We start from the raw sequence: 20417 nt of genomic DNA on the forward strand, positions 1-20417 counted from the left end.
CACTGTAAATGCTGTTGAGAACCTGGTACACACTTGTAGGACAGTGTCTAGTCAGTAACAGGTTTACACTGGAACACATTTCCCCCTCAACAAAACGGAGAACTTCCATCTTTGAAGTTTATGGACACCTTAAAGTCCCTTACTAAATGGATTGATGGACAAGAGGCTAGTCTTCAGCTTAGATATTGGTTCAGTGAGCTGAGAATTATGACAGAACACCGATCTCCCAACCTCTCATTGCCCTGAGAACAATTAAGACATGAAAAATATCACAGCTGTCTGTCAACTTTACTGTGTTCTTTTCCAGCATCAATCTGGCCACACTATTAACTGCTTGACATTTGTTGGAATTTGTCTTATATAGATGGTCGTCGAAGGATTTTGAATTTAGTGGAGGGCTCATCTCCAGACAGGGGAGTCAATAACCATCCCTTACTTGGAATAACATGGGTTCTGTCCATAAATCTCTCCACAACCCCCAGTTTTTCTGAAGATGGTTACAACTTCTCGACATTATTGTTTATTTTTTGTCTAGGCTTTTAAAAAATGAGGGAATCTTTAATTGTAGGTTTGTCATTAAAGAGAATTTTTTACCTTAAAAATTACAAAAACCTATAAAATTCTAAACGGAATGTTTAGCATTTCATGCGGGTATATTAAATGCCTACATACTAAAAACACAAATGCCTGACCTAAATAATCCCATCACAATACAATTAGTTATGGATGCAAAAAGGATATATTTCTTATGAGTCACCTACAAATAACTCACTTAAATACTTTATAAGCAACGATCTTAAAAATGTCTAACGCTTGCCATTCCAGAAATTGACACGTTCCTGTTTCCATGAAAATAATACAAGCAATCTTGAATTCACAGCTGAAAAATAATTCTGAGGGCAATTACGCAACATCTAAAATACCCAATAACTTTTATCAATACTTTTAAATAAGTACATACTTTAGATCAGCAAGACTAATCTTGAACGTCTCAATCTTAACATCAGTAAACAGAAGTAGAAACCTGTGGATATATTAACATAATAAAATTAAGGGGAAGAGTAAGGAAAAAATAAATGTAAAAAAAAAAAAGATAGTCAACAATATAAAATGATGACTTGGGAAAATGCTATAAACCCTGAAGATTGACCTTACCTGATGCAGTTTCTCGTTTCTGTTCAATCTGGTCATCAACCAGAAAACTTTGTCTTTCCTTCAAATACTTGATCATCTTGTCCAAATCACCCATTGAGAGAGGACGTGCCTCAAGTAAATCACACATCAAATTTCGAATATCCCGGGGTACAACTTCACGCATATTGCGCAGACGAATTTTCTTCACGTAATCTTGGAAATTTTGTTCAACTAAACGTAAAGCATCGTCAACCGGCATGTTGCGGTGTTCTGTTCAAAATAAGAAAACAGGTCATGCAAATGCTTAAAGTTTTTTTAACTACATTTCAAACCGAAAATTAAGTCAAAAGGTGCTTGAAAATCCTTGAAGCGTGCTGCAAAATGCTGCCTGAAAAAGAAGACAAAGAGAAAAAAAATACCTACACTTTCCCCTCATCTAAGTATTTATACTTAAAACAATCACCAGCAAATTTCTTGCCCAACTGGAAAAGGTTAGCAAGGACTAAATAACTTTACTCTTACCTACATAAGAGAAACCTCACATGTATTAACAGAGCTCTCCTTCCTAGGAACAAAGCTCTCATAATAACATCCTCGTTGGCCATAGTACTGTACCTGCATCTAGGGTGATGTAACTCATTTTGGAGAGAGAGAAGGAGCTCTCAAGCATTAAATTTTTATAACCTTCTAAAAAACTGTTCTGATACTTTCTTTTGTGTCATCACTGTAATTAAAGCTATACACAGTATTGGCCTCATATGTCCCAATTTACAATACTTGGTACACAGGATAAACAAAAGGCAATCTTTCTACCCAACTAGTAAGCTGCTAACTGTTTACCATAGGTTGTTTACATTCAATAGACATTATATTATTTACTGTTTAATTGGACTGACAGTCCCTCCTCCACTAAAAGTGTTCTTCTAACACTTGCAAAACTAAATCTCAAATTTACTTTTCATATTACTGACTATTGATTTCAGTGAATGTTGCTTGATCCCTCTACTGTCCCTTTTTCCTTTATGTAATCACTAAATGAAAGAGAGACCTTCCCCATCCTAAGTGTACATGTGTCCACAGAAGTATGTCTGTATGTACATACAGTACATCAAATATATAAGTGAAATATGAAGTACAAAGATCTAAGGGTGAAACTGGGAGAAAACCCCATAGGCACCAAGAACAGAAAGGCAGAAAGAAGAGGAAATAAAGTGTAAAGAATAAAAAGTGGGTGCAGCTAGGGGGCATTGGAGATGGAAAGTTTTCCTAGTCTAACCTGTCCAAAAATGCTACAATTATGCAATCCACCCACCTGTTCTTCTTTTATAATCCAGCTTATGACTACAAAAACCCACAAAACAGACTTACAAGCCAAAACTGACAACCTACCCATCAGAGAGCTCTATTGCACCAGTCTTTTCAACACTCCCACCTGTATTTGTTCACATTTTGCTCCCTCCCGCCATTTGTCATCGTATGATGTCACAACACAAACACATACGTTTTAACAAAAAGAATGCTTTCACTAATGCAGAAAACAAAAATAAAATAATAATGATCAAACTTCCAAAATTAACATACAATCACACTTACCTCCTTCTCCCTCCCCTCCAACATCATCTTATCCTAATCCCCTCTAATCTCCATTATTCTCCAATTTTTTACCCTCTATGTAATTTCTAATATTTTCCCCAGAAACTCTAGCTTTAGTCAGTACATCAGCTATTTGATGCTTTCCTTTTATCCATCTCACCTCCATTATTTCTCCAGATTCTATTGTTCTTCTTATTGCTGCAATATCAATTTTTAATCTCTTACTACTTACTCCAGTATTTGATTTTATTGCAGTCATTAGGGCTCTACTATCGGTTTTAACCAATGCTTCTAATTTCCTCCCTCCTACTATCTCTTCCCACAAATGTTTGAAATATATCAATCTTCCTATGGCCTCCCCCACACTCAGAGCTTCTGCTTCAATGGTGGACTTTGCTACTCTTCTGGATTTCCACCATATGGGACTTCTCTTACCATCTGTCAAAGATATCACATAACCCAACTGTGCATGACCATCTTCAATATTCCCCAATGAAGCATCTGCATAGGCTTCCCAATAAATCTTTTCGTCTTCTAACTCGCTTATTATCACTTCTCCCATTATGCGCTTAGTTTTTCTCACTATTTCAATCAGCTGTTTCATATCTTGAGTTGTTCCTTCTTCAAAAGCTTTACTTAATTCACTAACATCGTACGATGCTTCTGAAACGGTATGTAGCGATACCCAATTCAACTGTCCTACCACTGATCTACATTCCTTTAACTCCTTTTGTCCTAATGCTCTATTACCTGTAAATCTTCTAGCTTCTGGTTCTCTTATAAAATTTATATAATGCCGTTAAGACAAATTCCATTTTCCTTATGCTCTACTATTACTCCTATACACTTGAAACTTTTACTTTCTTGTTCTCCTACTTGCAATTTCCCTTTCAATTTCCCAATTGTTTCCTTTAAAAATCCTTCAGTTCCTCCATAGCAAAAATCATCTACAGGTGTACATAAAACACCATTAAATTTATTGTCTTTCCTCCAAAAGAATATATTGGGTTCTAATATACTCTCACCTTTAGCTCCTCACCACTTTTACTACCTTACAATACCATGCCTTTGCTGCATCCTTGAGCCCATAAACAGTTTTCTTCAATTTCCATAATCCACTCCAACCATCTTCACTACGTGGTTTTCAATATACCTCTTGTTGTATTTCATCACCTTGTAGATACGCAGTTTTTACATCTAACATACAACAATTCCAATCTTTCAATTTTGTTAGTGTTTAATTTTGACACTGCATGTAGGAGCGTCTTTTCCCATTCAGCCATTTCTTCTTCAAAACCTTTAGCTACCAATCTTGCTTTACATATCCTTTCCCCCAACTTTTACATTTTCAGTTACTATCATTTGCCTCCTCATATAGGTTGTTTTCTCTCCAACTTTGCAGTTCTTCTTCTTTAGCTTCAATTACACTTCTATTTTCAAATCCTAGCAAAACCTATTCTTCATCTTCAATTTTTTCTACATGAATATAATCTCTTAAGTTAACCCATCCCTTGTCACCCAACTGTGAATCTTCTACATTGTGCGAATCAGCCCAAGATTTGCCCGATCTTTTTCCCGCATGACTTAATATAGTCCATTCTCCTACTTGTCCTGTATTTTTGTTTATAGCTCTATTTCCCCTTTTTGAAATTGGGTCTCTTCTATTAACTCACCTATTACCCCACTTTCCCCTTCATCTTCCAGTGCTTCCTCTGCCAAATCTCTTTCTGTAGTCTCTTCTATATCTGTATTCTTTCTCCAGCCCATTATTATCCCCTTCCCTTCCTGCCCACCTACATTCCCTTCCTTGATGCACAGGATTCATCCTTCAAAGTGTGTGTTTTATCTATTTTAGGTATCTTTTCTTTTTCTGGTGATAAGTCTTTGAATTCTAGTAACATGTATTCTAGATACTTCTCTTAGAGAATCCCCAAGTTTAACCACTACTGTTTTGCCCGATACTCCAACTCCCTGAGCAGGTCCTCTCCACTCATTTTCATTTTCTCTCTTACAGAATACCTCATCTCCCACTGCTGCTTCTTCAAATTTATGTTCTCTGACATTTTTGTTTAAAGCAATTCTTATTTTTGATAAATACTACTCTGGCCTTATGCATTGCATTCAGTGTATCCCTTACTTTGCTTTCTTCCAACCTTTCTCTCTGCTTTCAGGACTTGAACTTTCTGATTTGCATATTGCACACAGCGTTACTTTCCCTTCTCTGTTTATAGGATTTCCTCCACCTCTACCTCGATTCATTTTTCCCCAATATCTTTGGTTTTCCCTCCCTCTCCCAGAATTTGCATAGCCTTCTGACCCCAACCCATTCCCCCTCCTCTTTATCCCCTAATATATGTTAGTTTTACAAGTTTGATCATTATTATTATATTTTTGTTTTCTGCATTAGTGAAATGGTATGGGCATTATGAAATGTATTAAAAGCACATGTTTAATTTTATAAGATGTTTCTGTAGCAAAGCATTCTTTGTGTTTAAAATTGTGTGTTTGTGTTGTGACGTCATAGGACGACAAATGGCAGGAGGGAGCAAAATGTAAACAAATGCAGGTGGGAGCATTGAAAAGACTATAGTGCGGTAGAGAGAGCTCTCTGATGGTTAGGTTGTCAGTTTTGGCTTGTAAGTCTGTTTTGTGGTTTTTTTGTAGTCATAAGCTGGATTATAAAAGAACATGAACAGGTGGGTGGATTGCATAATTGTAGCATTTTTGGACAGGTTAGACTAGGAAAACTTTTAAGTGGTAGTACAGCGTGGTTGGTTAAAAATGGACGGATCTGATGGTAAACTTTGGGAGATGAAATGGAGAGACTGTCCGAAATTTAGCAAGACACAGGGCAATTATAAAGGATGGAGAGGACAAGTTAAAGATTGGCTTGTGGTGTGTGGAGAAGAAGCAAAATATCCAGGGCATAGAGATAAGAATGAGCATAAAAGGAAAAGCTTTAGGAGTAACAGAAGGAATAGATAGAGATGAATTTAAGGATAAGATAAAGAGGGTTCAAAGATAATCCTGTCCAAACTAGATGAAGTGTATCTAAAAGATACACTAATGGAAAATTACAGTAAAATGAAAAACTGTTTAAAAATAGAAAGAGAATCTAACAAAAAGATGAGAGATTTTATAATTAGGTATGAAAAGGCCGAGTCAGAGTGTAAGAGAGCGATAGGGAAAAGCAAGCTTGAAGGGGAGGCAAAAGGTTTTCATGTCCTAGAGCAAGCGAATCTCACAGAAAATAAAAAAAAAAAATAATAATGATCAAACTCTAAAACTAACATATAATCAGAAATGCTTCAAACACTTTAGTAATGCCTACACCACGACACATATGGTACAAAGACTCTAAAAGGTATTGCATGGATAGATGGTATTGTAAGATGAAAATAGTAAAATACTAATCCTAATGCTTTTTAATATGCTGAGTGTACTAAAATTCCTCGAATTTTCTTTCTTTATACTTTCTAGCTGCATGTTCTCATATTCATGTAAAACAATTCTACTTACATTGATGCAGCCTGCATATTTATACAATGCCTCCCATACACCCTATGTAATTTATGATCATACATATAACTAAAAACCTACACGGTATACAGTAAATTACAAAATAAGGATAATAAGATCTAAGCTATACAACAATTAAACCCCATAAAAGTGAAAACAGCCTAGACCATTTAATATGAGATAAGAAAAACTGGGTTAAACTGTATAGTAATATGAAAATATGCAAAAGGAGTAGTCTCTTCCCTTTTTCTCTTTCAGAAATTAAAATCTTTTTCCTTTCTTTCTGAAACTGTACTATAACTTTTAAATTAATTTCATCATTATTAAAAACTTCTTTTGAAGATCACCAAGCTAAAATGGTACTTAGTACCACATACACTACACTTGCATCTAAAGCGGAAGTGGCTATACATACTTATTTGACGAGGTAATAGTTGACATTGCTCAAGCTTTCCAGTTACTACCCATTCTACCCTATATCAAGAGTGGGCACTGTGATGGAGGAGAAAGGATTTTTATGGACCATGTGTACTTTTCTCTTTATAAACTACTCAATTCTTTCCTCATTCACTCCTCATATAAAGCACTCTTTCCTCATTCACTCTCAAGATAAAGCTAACATCACATGGTGGGTGCAACTGGTGGAGAGCGTCGAGCAGTTAATAAAGCTTAAACCACTACCTGATCTAGGTCTGCATGATTTTATCATTTCTTTTGCTGACTTCCTATCATAAGTGTAAATGATATCTGATGTGTTGTGTTCTGTATCAAAATCTAATTTCTCCATTCCTTTCCTAATACTTTTGAAACTTCCTCTGTCCTTGGTATTTCCTCCCCTATTACATTCATGTATGAATACAATGTATATATTTTTCATTGCAATGCGTGGTGTCAGAAGTGTACTAGACAGATGTATGTATTACTTCATAGGATCCCAAAAGTTAAATGTTTGAGAGCAGGTCTAGCTAGGCAACTCTGTAAAGGCCCACATGCAATGCAGGCTAAAATTACATGCAACTAGACTGGAATAAACAACATTTAAATTTGTAACAGGAAGAACTGATGATATTTTCAAATTCTTAAGCAAAAGTAAAAGGCATCCTTCTATAAATACAGACAATGACAATAAGAATAATAACCTAGTTTTCCATTACAGTGATCCCTGCAGAGCACTGTATATCCCTAGGATATAACAGTTGTAAACATTTAAAGTAAAAACTCTGATTTCACAGCACCATTAAAAGTACCAGTACAGTTCCACCATTGATTATTTGAGGAAAAATATTTTAAACAAACTTCCTCTGGACATTATGTGAATTTCTAAACTTCTACCACTTATGAGTCACACATTAACAGACTCAAGAACCATACATATCCCAGAAAACTGATTAAATGATTTTGTATTAAACAGGATGACTAAATATGATAAGATATCAGTGAACTGCTCTGCTATGCTAACAACACTTAGGAATTTTTAATTCCTTGATATTGCAAACTTATCTCTTTTCCATCACCGCTAGTCATGCCTGCATAAATTCCAATAGTTGACAAACTTCTAAAATGTTACCAATCTTTGAAATTTCTAAATGGAAAACAAAATCAACCCAGGTTTATATTCAACTTCCATTAATGTCTTCTGCTGATACGTTACCAACACGACGAATCTCCAACTGAAAAGAAATGCTGCACTTTTAAAAGTAATTTCATTAATAATCTTACAATACTATGGTCAAACAAATAGATTAATAATGGCATCAACATATTAGGATTAATTCATATCTATTTAAAGTTACAGAACCAAAAACATTTACAAAACCAGATCTTGCCAAATAATTATATGAGACATGAAATCTTGATTAAAGAATGTTTAAAACCCATGACACCCTGGCTATTCCACATACACCTAATCTGGTGCTAAGCAAAGCTACCAGCAACATATCTGTGATTTTTACCAGGTGAAGCTAAGCAACTCCCACTAAGCAGAAGGGCACTACTATAATCAATACATGACTTCATACTTCCACCATCTCAAAATATTCCAGACAAGACTGGGAGTTTGGGTTCCATACAGATTTACTAAGGAAGAAAAGTCAAGGCATGAGTACAAATATTGGCTAATAAAGCCTTATGCCAGAATCTCACAACTGTCTTGCAGATATCAAGAGTAGCGAAAGATTAGCCAGCCCCACTACTGGGATGACCAAGGTTCACAGGGGTAGGACAGGTCCAAAATGAATCTTGCCTTAAAAAATGTTTGAAAAGGCAAGTTAGTTGATGCTTGACATGCTCAGAAACAACAGAAGTTTAAGCAAACTGGTGAAGGCTTAAAAGCAGTCAATTTGAGTTGTACAAGCAGAGAATACAAGAAAGGGTACATTCTGATGATTATGAGATTAGACATGGAAAGCACTCTCTTCAGCATAAGAGAAAGCTACAGGTCCACCAGGAGAGTAGAGAAACAAGATGGATTTATAAAATACATTAATAACCACTAAGATGGGAAATAACATTTTAAACTAAACTAAAAATTGTGATGTTAGACTTGTTATATAAAAAAATTTTCATAAAAAGGCAGAATAAGATAAATGATAGGTTATGATATAAAAATTTGACTGGTGAAGAGATATAATTACACAGTAAATCAAACTCAATTGTGGTTGATCAGCCACAATTTCCTGACATTTTTTCTTCCTTGATATATAGGTTTTTTTTAGTAAACTGAAAAATACAAGAAGTACTAACAGACATGAACATGTGGTATCATGCTTATCTGGTTTGTCTAGCTATAATACAATCCAACCTCTTACATCCAGAAATGCCCATGATCCAGGACATTTCTGAACCAGCCGCCACTGGTTCTTGAGCAGCTATGAATGTGGAGCCACACGTTTCAGTTTTGGGATTTTTTCAGATTTTGGAATGGAAGCTTGCTCTGTAAATACACAACCACAGCTTATTTCCAATGAAAGCATACAAAAGAAACGTAACTTGTGTATATCTTCGTATATCATCCAAACTTGTGTATCATGCGATCATTAAAATTCTATCCTAACCATGATTTTGCCATATACATCACGTATAGTGCAAGATGTATTTTCAGTAGATTCCTTATTCATCCTTCATGCAGTGGAGAGGAAAGTGTTATGAAAGTATGCCACTGAATTTATGGTTGTAGCTGTGGCTGAAGAAATACATGATGTGCAGGCTACAAAATGTTTTGGAAGAGGCAAAAGTAATATCCAATACAGGCAAAATCACACCTTTATTACATTTTATTTACTTCATTTATAAATAGAGTAAGCTGCATTTTTAAACCCAGCTTTGATAATTTACAAAAAAAATGAGTCTCCAAAATTTATTTCATTTAGCAATTAATGGCTATGATGACGTCAGGAAAATGCAATCGGCTGATGATTGTAAGACTGTAAACATTATCAGAATGCAAACGGCGCCCAACTACTATGTTCATAAATTATAATACGACAAGATAATAATGCACGAAATATAACTGCATACAGTATGTAAAACTTGTCCTGATTGCTATGTTCATAAATTATAATACAAGATAATAATGCACAAAATATAACTGCATACAGTACGTCAAACAAGTTTTACTAATATGATCATACTTATATAATACAGCTGTATTATTTGAATTTTCCAAATGGATATCTTTTGATGTAACAACCTAACCGGGGCCAATAGAATCTCTCTCTCTCTCATGTGCAGGTTTAAAGAAACAAAAACAAATTTCTAGGTTTTTGCTGAAAACGAAAGCCAGAAAAGGGTGACGTGCCAGAGAACACTGAAAGGTGCCAGGAGATCAGAACCTGACAGTGCGCTGTTAAAGTGGTTCAAGTTCCGACAAACTGAAGGTGTAAGCATTTCTGGGGAGATGCTTATGGAGCAGGCCAGAATTTTCATAAGAAACTAAACCTAACGAATGACAGTGATTATTCATAAGCTTTGTTCTATCTTTGATAAAACAGCAATATGTATGTGGAATGAGCTGGCAAGACTTTGTTCATGTAGAGGTTTTTTAGGGGTGATTTCTGTCATCCAGGATTTTCTGTGATCCGTCAGTGACCTGGTCCCAAGGGAACTGGTTTAAAGAGGCTGGATGGTATAAGTTGGACCAATTTCTCTCTTCAAATAGATCCTCTGACTAATGGCTACCAAAAAAATATTTAATCTTGGTGGCTCCAAGGCTGTGTCACAGCCTCACTCTATTCATTCTGTAATTAATAATATCTTCCCCTACTTTCTTTAAATACCAAAAGAGAATGCATCTAAAGTAAACCTAAACTGTAACTAACTAAATATCCAGGAAAACAGCAGTGAAAAACTTGATCAACCATCATGAGCCTGCTTCTCCAAATAGCGCTGCAACAAACACAACTAAATTATAAAAGCCAAAACTAGCAAAATAATAGTTCCCAACCTTTCATGGGTAGCTAAACCTCACTCGGTAACCAATGGTGGTGCTTCCTTCCCCCACCTTGGAGTTTTGTTAATTTAGAAAAGTTTACTTTTTGGGCCAGTCATGGATGAGGTATACATGAAATATCAGGGTTCATATATCACATGGGAATGAACTACATGTATAAAGTGATGAATTTCAATATTAAAACACTCATGCCTTCACCATGAAATACTTGACACAGTTAAACTCAATTACTTCTGTTCAATTTATATGATTGTTACTGCCTTCTTCCTTTATTTCAGCAAACCAATTATAAATTGTATTATGCACTTCTGAAGACACTCTAAAAAATTAGATTTTTATCCTTCCTACCTTGCGGAGTTCCATGCAAAATATTCAAGGTCAAGGAGCGGTGGCTTTCATTGTCAGAAGTGACAAATATGGCGTATAATGTGTTCCTTCTGGAGAGATCAACTAAGACTTGAGAAGGGGGTATGTCAGGTGGTGGAAAAAGGAGATCCACAAGGAGATTGAATGACTTCAACTGTGCCTCAATACTCTCAGCATAGTCTCTACAGAAATGAAAAAGTAAATGTAGTTTCTGGCAAAGATCAAAATTTGAAAGAATGCACAACACAAAGTATCTGCTATGTCAATTACTGTAATTATTTACAGACAAATTTACCGTATAAATAGTGAGAGCAATCCTCTATATTCTTGCCTAACTTCACATTAAAATATAATAACTAAAGTTGGTACCTTTGCATTTTATTTGGCACCACTATCTCCACATCATTAGGCCTGCTGGGGTCCAGTGGATCAAGAGGTTCTTGATAAGTGTGGTAATTTCTTGGAGTATGAGTATCACTCTCAGACGTACGACTACGGTGATAGTCATCATATCTATCATAGTATGAACGATAATAGTCATCATACACGTCATATGGGTCACGGGGACGTTCTTCCGGGGCTCGACTGAAAGAATTAAAATTGTACAGACAATCTGGTTATAGGATATTCATCATGGTACATGTTACCACAATCTGATACACCCATCAGTACCAGAAAAAAAAAAAAATAAAAATATAAAATATATGCCCTGGTCTGCATACAAGATTCAACCAAAGTATTAACACCTTTTATACATTCTCCATCCACTGATTTATGTTGATCTGGTAATATTTTTAACATGTTTCTTTTTTAAAACAATTAAGCTCAACTGATGTACTTATAATTTGCCTGACGTATTACTGTACCTTGAAATGTTCACTTCATTACCTACTACAATTCTTATAACTGGCCTATCATAAAAATGACATTATGATAAAGTTTTATATATACTTACCGAGTAATTACATGGCTATGAGCTTCTTACCTACGGCAGCCTAAAAATCCAAAATTCGTGTTAGCGCTAGTGCTTGTTCTGGCGTAGGTACATGACCCGCCCACTATTGGGGACTGTGAGGAACAACTAGGCAGAAAGCTTCAATTTGTTTGCACCCTTATGTCCAAGAGAGGGGAGGAGGGCGGGCGCCAATCATGTAATTTCTTGGTAAGTATATATGAAACTTTATCATAAAAATGTCATTAGAAGGAGGTGGAATCTCTGGACATATTCTATACCAAAACATTAAATAAGATAATAAATTTTACATAGAAAGTTGCCAGCATTGATACAATGCTTGTTGTTCCTTACCTGGCAAGGGAGTGCTGCAGATAGGGACTGCCTCTGGTCGGCACTCCTCTTGTCTTGCAGCGAGCGTGGCTGTATAGCCCAGAGTCGCTCCTGCGTGAGTGGGAACTTTGCAGCGAGGGAAGTACACCTGTGGCTCGCAAAGTTACAAAAGATGCCCTTGCCCTGGGCGTAGACCAGAATAGGACCACAACACTAATACCTATACCATTAAAAATCATCACCCACACTAATAAAAACCTGGCGGGCACTCGAGACACAGCTTGTCCCAGGCTTCCCAAAACTCGACACCTTAATTCAAGGCGAAGAAAGCAGAGGGACAGAAGATTCCCTATGCTTCCTCTCCCAACAGCATGCCAGCCACAGATAACGGTCATAACGTGCTACAATTTTTGAAAACAGTCTCTACATGTGGACTTGCACCTCCAAAAGGTAGATTGCAAGACACTCGAAAGAGACATGCTATGTCTGAAAGCAAGAGGATGTAATAGCTCTATTTTCATGGGCTTTTACTTTAAAAGCCTGTAAAGCTTCTTCTTGAATTAAGGAATGAGATTCAGTAATCAGATTTCTCAGAAAAAATGAAAGAGCATTCTTGGAGAGAGAACGGCAAGGATTTTTGACCGAACACCGGAGGATGTTCGAAGGACCCCTGATTTTTTCAGTCCTCTGTAGGTAATATCTCAGGGCTCTTACTGGACATCGAGGTCTCTCCTCTTCCTCTGGTCCAAGAATGTCCATTAAATTCTTGATAGAGAACGAACGGGGCCATGGGTTAGAAGGGTCCTCATTCTTGGCAAGGAATCCAGAGAAAAGGGAGCAAAATGGCGTACCCCTTCGAAAATTAAATTCTCGTCAATCACTTGGATTTCACTAACATGCTTGGCCATAGCCAACACTACCAAGAGTTTCTTGGTTAGGTCCTTAAGAGAGGCAGAGCGAAGAGGTTTGTAAGGGGGGCCCTGAAATCCATTTCAGGATGACATCTAGATTCCAAGATACAGCATTCAATTTTGGTTGCTTGATGGAATCAAAAGATTTAATGAGGTCAGATAGGTCCTGATTAGAAGACAGATCCAATCCTCTATGTTTAAAAACAGAACTAAGCTAAGATCTGTACCCTTTGAGAGTCGACGTACAGAGTTTCTTGGATGTCTTCACGTATATTAAGAAATCAGCTACTTGACATCCCCTGAAGACTGCCCACTTTGACTGGTAGAGCTAGTTAGAAGAAGGGCACCTGCATTTTGAGATAGCTTCAGCCACTCGCTTCGAAGACCCTTTCGCTCTGACGAGACGCTCGACAGTCTACAGCCTGTCAAGGCCAGAGCAGACAATCCTTGATGGAATCTGAGAAATTAAGGCTGTTTGAGCAGCGACCACTTTTGTGACAGGAGCCTCGGGAAGTCTACTAACAGTCGTATCAAGTCCGGAAACTATTTTTTCCTCGGCCAACATGGAGTGACTAGTCATCAAGAAGTTTTGGCGAGACAATTTGTTTATTACTTCCCTTATCATGCTGAAGGGAGGGAAGGCGTAGACATCGAGGCCTGTCCAGTCTAGGAGCATCGCAGCCATCTTCCAAGCTAGAGGATCTGGGATTGGGGAACAGAAGAGAGGAAGTCTGTGGTTCTTTGAAGTTGCGAACAAGTCTATGGATGGTGTGCCCCACAACCTCCATAGGTCATTGCAAAACAAAGGATCCAGTGTCCATTCCATTGGAAGGACTTTTTTGTGTTGACTCTGACCGTCCGCCAGAACATTCACCTTCCCTTGGATGAATCGAGTCAATAACGATACCTTATTCTGGTCTGCCCAGAGCAGAAGTTCCCTTGCAACCTCATAGAGAAAACGAGCTGGTCCCCCCACCGCTTTCTGACGTACGAAAATGCTGTCGTATTGTCTGTGTGTATAGTTACTGTCTTCCCGCACACAAGGGTAGAGAGTGACTAGAGACCCAGATGAACGGCCTTTCGTTCCCTATGTTGATATGTGAACTTTTCAGAACTTCCGACCATGTTCTCGACACTTCTTGATTCCCGAGATGAGCTCCCCAAACTAGATCTGATGTGTCAGTATAAGTCTAGGTCTGAGCTCGCTCAGTATAAGTCTAGGTCTGGGCTCGCTGGAAGGAGAGACTTCCCTTCGAGAAGTCTGTCTTCGTACGACCACCACTGAAGGTCGTTTGATTTCCGCTGTGATCGGAAAAATGAAGGAGTCTGCTTGCGATTTCCTGCTCCAGTTCACTCTTAGACAGAATTGGAGCGGTATAATTTGAAGTCTGCCCAATTTCACAAACTTCTCGACTGAGGCTAGCATTCCTAAGAGGCTCATCCATGATTGAAGAGAAAGGGACTCCCTGATGGATTGAAGGCAGGAAGAGACTCTTCTGGGGGAGAGAAAAGCCCAAAAATTCAGGAGTCCAGAGTCATTCTTAAATAGAGAATTCGTTGAGTTGGAGTCATTTGCGACTTCTGAATGTTTATCAGAATGCCTAATTCCTTCATTAGGCAGAGTAGTCCTACGCGCATTTCTCTCTTGAAGGAGACCTGAGAAGCCAGTCGTCCAGGTAACAGATATTTATTCCGAGAAGGTGAAGCCACTTGGAGAGAAGGGCCTGAAACGGGGGAACTTTTCCTTGAAACATGAATTGTAGAAACTTTCTGAAGTCCTGATGTATTGGAACATGAATGTAAGCATCTTGCATATCCAGTGTGACCATCCAGTCCCCCTGCTGGATGGCCAACATGACTGACTGATTCGTTTCCATATGAAATTTCGTTTTTACAATGAACTGATTTAGAGCACTGACGTTCAGGATGGGCTTCGAGCTCCCCAATGCTTTGGGGACTACACAGTGTCTGTTGTAAACAACTCTTGATCCTTGAGCAACTCCACCGCTCCCTTGCACAGAAGGGATTCCACTTCTCGCGACAAGGCCACATATTTCTTGGAGTCCACTGAGTACGCTGGTAATACGATTGGCAATTTGGCCAAAGGAGGGTTCTCCTTGAAAGGGATGGCATAACCTTCTTCCAACACCTTGACCACCCAATGATCCGCGCCTCTTCGACTCCATTCTCTCCAAAAGAGGCACAGTCTGGCTCGTACTGGAGCACGAAGGACTAGAACTTTTCTTTTTGGTTGCTGGCTTGAAGGACGACTTCTTAATTGATGTTGCGGGATGTTGCATATTCAAGCATGGTCTGGGTTGGATCTTCTGTCTTCCCCCACAAAAGGGCTGGGATTGCAGGGGAGAGAAAGACTTTGTAGTCTCGGTTGGAGAGTCTCTGGGACGTTTGGTATATTGTGCCCCAGATCATTTGTAGACTTCTGAAGAGATGTCAAGATCTCTTGCACTAAGTCTTGAGGGAACAAATGAGCTTTATTTATAGGAGAGAACAACAGAGCTGATTTCTGATAGGGAGACAAAAGACATTCCGGAGTAAGAGGGGATCTTGACGAAGAAGGTCGACTAACAGGGTCTTCCTAATGTTTAGCAGTCCAGATCCGGTGATCAAAATAAGAGACGGACTCTAGAATGTCCCAGACTGATGGAGTCAGACAAGCAGAAGATGTAGAGGGAGGCGCCACGAAGCTGCATGAGGGCTGAGGGCTAACACTAGCCTTCCTGTATTTCTTGATAGGCGGAGGAGAGCTGTCTGCCGCAGCAGAGTGTCTCTTCAACGGTCGGGAAACGTAACATCTACGCCGCTGACGCTTCGCATAGGGCACAGAATCTTCCGAATCTGACAACAGACGATGAACACTGAACGAGACGCCTTTCCAGTGGTGCTCAGTCGTAGCCTGGGACTGGGCAACAGGCTCGACGGAGGGGGCAACTTCCGTGGGCAAATTCCCCTGGCCTCCCTTGGACCTCCAGTATGTCTTTTCCCCCGTGTGGGGGAGCAGGACAGGGACCTTCGCCTAGGAGCTCCAGTGGGACGGGCAGCCACCTCCTCAACACTTTGCACTGCACTAACACTTTGGGCATTGCCTTTTTCCATGAAGGCTCTAAAAGAAGAGCCCATTTTATTGAACTCTGATTCAAGGCTGGCAATGGTGTCACGACCAGGAGCATGGAACCTGGAACAGGAGTACATGGAATAGGAGTACAGGGGCTAAGAATATGAGACGATACAGAAATCTTTACAGAAGAGACAGAAATATCTTCAAGACCTGCTACTTCTACAGGATCTAAGCTGGCTTTATTTCTGGTCCTAATAGCCGCCTTTCATTTTGTCTTGATGAGACCTAAATTAAAAACTTTCCATTGTTTCTTGTCCCATTCTAAACAAGTAGTTTCCCCATAACAAATTTGCCCTCTACACTTAACACACTTTGTGTGAGAGTCATAGAAAGACTTCGCTAACCCAGTCCTGCATCCTTCAATGCAAAACCTAACACCCGAAGAGCTAGAGTCAGTTATTCCTAAGCTTAACTAAATAAGTCAATCAAGGATGACTAATCTTCATTCGCTAGTACGAAAACAGAGTACTTCATCAAAAACTCTGGGAAACTATCCAAAAAACGATGAAGTAAGCCGCCAAAAACCCACCGATGTTACTCGGGAGCCGGCAGAAAACAAATTGAAGCTTTCTGCCTAGTTGTTCCTCACAGTCTCCGATAGTGGGCGGGGCATGTACCTACACTGGAGCAAGCACTAGTGCTACTGCGAATTTTGAATTTTTGGACTGCCACAGGTAGGAAACTCATAGCTATGTAATTACTTGGTAAGTCACCTACATAAAAGTTCACTTTATTACCTACTAGAATTCTTGACATAATTAACTTGTTTAACTCACAAGCTTTCAATCAGAAACCACCAGCCAGTATTTACTAAGATGAGTGAAAGGTACAGAAAAAAAGTACTTGGCTAATTAACAAGTTCAGAAGAGAAGAAAGCCTGTTTTAATAAACAATCAAATACCTGTAATATTCATAGTAATCCTCCACGGGCCTCCCTACAGGAGGAGACCTTCCTCTTTCATTCTCATAATGACTCCTCCTCAACCCCACTGTTGGTGGCAGAGGTCCTATACCCATACCTCCTGGACCACCACCACCACCAATTTTGGCTGGCTTCACATCTGTTATCATAAAAGAATGGCACGTAATGTTAAATATTCATAAAATTCAAGACTTTCCATTTGCAACACTTCTCACTTCACTATGCTGTTTTCTTTCTCTATGAAACTAATCAATATTCTCAGAAGCTAATTATTACATCACTTTTAATCTCAGGCAGCTTACCAACTCTCTGGCCATTTATGTAAGCAGTTGATCCAGCCCGTAAACAATTCATGGCCTCTTCTTCTTTTGAAAACTGCACAAATCCAAACTTAGTTCTAGTAATTGACACCCCTGGAATATACAAGGATACATATTCAAATACTCTTAAAAAGAATTTACAAATGAATATCATATTTAGGACTCTCTTGCTCACAAAAAATTAAACATATGTGATAGAACCCATCATTTCATTGTGGGTTCTATCACTTATGTTCAATTTTTTTTGAGTAAGAGAATCCTAATTATGATTTTGAAATATCAACTCCATCAATACAAAGGAAACTATTATACACTTAAAACAATCTCTTCCAGAAAAAAAGGGAGAAAGCATTTAAATTCTGTAAAAAAATATATAAAAAACAAAAATGCTTAAAGACCGGGAATACAACTTGCCAGCTGGTTGATTCATCTTCATGGGAGATTAACTTTTCCTAAACATATTCCATAAATAACACAATTATTAAAGTCCTAGTAAGCTCTGATTTCAGATAAAATGTACAAGATTTACTCAAATAAAAGTAGGCAGTAGGGTAATTCACTGTCAAATATAATAATGAAAAAACATCACCATCATCAAGTATGTTTTTTCGCCAACCTTTCCCTTCATGGGATTAGCTGTGAAATGAGTTCTCTCCATTCTCTTCAGTCTCTGCTATTTCTGCTTGGACTCATAGTGTCTACTTCTTCATTTATTCCATTTTCATCCTTTCTACTTCCACATCAACTGCTTTTATGACCAAGTGTTCCTCATCCCATTCTCACCACAGCCAAACCATCTCAACCTTTTCCACCCTCTTGATATCACATATTTCCAAAAATTCCCCATTTATATTACTATCTTCCCATCATACTCTGGCCATGAATCTATGGTGACACCTTTTCAAAATCTCCAATTTCCTTGGTACCCATGATTCAGCTGCACAGTGTAGTGCAGGCTTCTTACCTCGCCACATTTTGTATTTTTTGAGCACCTCCTGTGCCATCATCTGGCTCATTCAGTAATGCTGATTGTACTATTTCCTCTACTTCCCTTCAAGTAACCAAAAGTTTTGTTTTGCTTACAATGATTCTCAGCCCTCTCCCTACACTCTTCCAACTTCTCCAAACCCTCTCCTTCAGATTTGCTTATAGCACTAGCTTTAGTTTTCTGTGAAAGAAAACTATTGAAAGGGCTATTTGTCTGTCTGTCCACACTTTTTCTCTCCACCCTCTGATCTTAAAAAACACTGCTACACTTTCTCCGGGAGACCAGGAACTGGCCTCCCCGGACCCAGAGGTTGAGACCGCTCTTGCTCCAGTTGTCACAGCAGCCTGAGTATGGAGCCCTCCTGTAGCCTCTGAGGTTATCCCTGACTTTGAGCTCGCTAGCCCTTCTGGCCTTTCCCCAGAGTCAGTGCCCTCATCACCTCCTAGGACTGACATAGACAGGCCTTGGAGGACCCCAAAGAAGAAGAAGAAGGGGCAGAAGACCGCCAAGTAGTTGCAAGAGCCACGAGTTCATCTTGGCAATTGTGCTCCTGCCCAGAGGAGGTAGCTGGCGTGATCTCTGTCTTGGTAGCAGCCTAGACCAGATTGATTACGTAGCAATGAGCAAGAAAACTGTTGCACCAGAAAGCCTCCCTCAGATGGTCCACTGTAATTGCAAAACTGCCTGTCATGTGCACTGCAACTGCAAAGGCTATGAACTACCAGGCACACCTGTTTGTGGACCATGTCAAGTTGAGAACTGTGAGAATCCATACAGTTAAGCTTTACAAGAAGAGAGCGACAATGAATATTTGTAAACCTGGTTTTTCAGAAATTTATACTATAGGATTTATGATAACATTTTACCAGTAATCACTACACAAAGTTTGGTGGCCTTATTGCCCCACCGTCTTTTAAGTTGAAAAATATAATCACTTCAGATAAGTTGGTTGGATTTCCAGATTCCCAAAAAGGGATTAAGACACCAAATTTCTGTGAGTAAACTAAATTGAAATGAGTAATGGGGATTTTCATAATTTGGCAGCTATTTTGCTCCATCATTGATTTTGTATTTACGTATATAATCACTTCAGTTAACTGTAAGTCAGATAGGCTAATTGGATTGCCATATCCCCAAAACATGGGTTGAGACAGGAAGTTTACTTCTGTTATATGAATTGAAACGAATAATTATGATTTTTGGACTTTGGCAGCCAAATTGGTCCTCCAGCTTAGATTTTATAAACATGTAATCATTGTAATATACTGATTTAAATTTCTTGGATTCCTAAATTCCCAAAACATGGGTTTAGACAGTAAATTTACCTGTGTAAAATGAGTTAAATTAAGTAATTATTTTTTTTTTTGGCAGCCATATTGATCCTCCATATTAAATTTTGTATACATGTAATTAGACCTACTTCAATATACAGTACTGTAATTCAGATATGCTCTTTGGGTTCCCAAATCACCAAAACAGGTGTTAAGACAATAAATTTACATGTATACAATAAGTTAGAATGAATAATGGAGATTTCCAAAGTATGGCAGCCATATTGGTCGCCTTCTTGGATTTTGTGAGTGTATAATCACTTCCATAAAATGCAGATGTGCTAATTGGCTTCTAGATAACCAGCTTACTTATCTAGTTTGAATAATGAGCTATTATAGACACCATCTTGGAAATCAGACCTTTTGCAAGGTCAGATTGTGGTAGACTTTCGAAATGTTATTAAGCTCACCTGATACTAAAATAAACAGTTGAGAAACCTTTTGTAGCAATTTATTGGGGTAAGG

At 38.4% G+C, this 20417-nt stretch overlaps 1 protein-coding gene across 4 annotated transcripts in view; it reads right to left on the bottom strand.

Annotated features, from left to right (window-relative positions):
* LOC136854174 (nuclear receptor coactivator 5-like) overlaps positions 1–20417 on the bottom strand; it is a 38033-nt gene that overhangs the window by 12227 nt on the left and 5389 nt on the right. For all 4 annotated transcript variants that reach the window (XM_067130474.1, XM_067130471.1, XM_067130473.1 and 1 more), the window contains 5 exons: positions 17616–17726; positions 17293–17452; positions 11429–11644; positions 11042–11241; positions 1156–1404 (listed from right to left, as the gene is read on the bottom strand). In XM_067130474.1, coding sequence (XP_066986575.1) covers positions 1156–1404; positions 11042–11241; positions 11429–11644; positions 17293–17452; positions 17616–17667 — 877 coding nt within the window. In that variant the 5' untranslated portion in view covers positions 17668–17726. The remainder of the gene's footprint in view (positions 1–1155; positions 1405–11041; positions 11242–11428; positions 11645–17292; positions 17453–17615; positions 17727–20417) is intronic.

Source organism: Macrobrachium rosenbergii, chromosome 28 (assembly GCF_040412425.1).
Source record: "Macrobrachium rosenbergii isolate ZJJX-2024 chromosome 28, ASM4041242v1, whole genome shotgun sequence".
NCBI classification, from domain to species: domain Eukaryota; kingdom Metazoa; phylum Arthropoda; class Malacostraca; order Decapoda; family Palaemonidae; genus Macrobrachium; species Macrobrachium rosenbergii.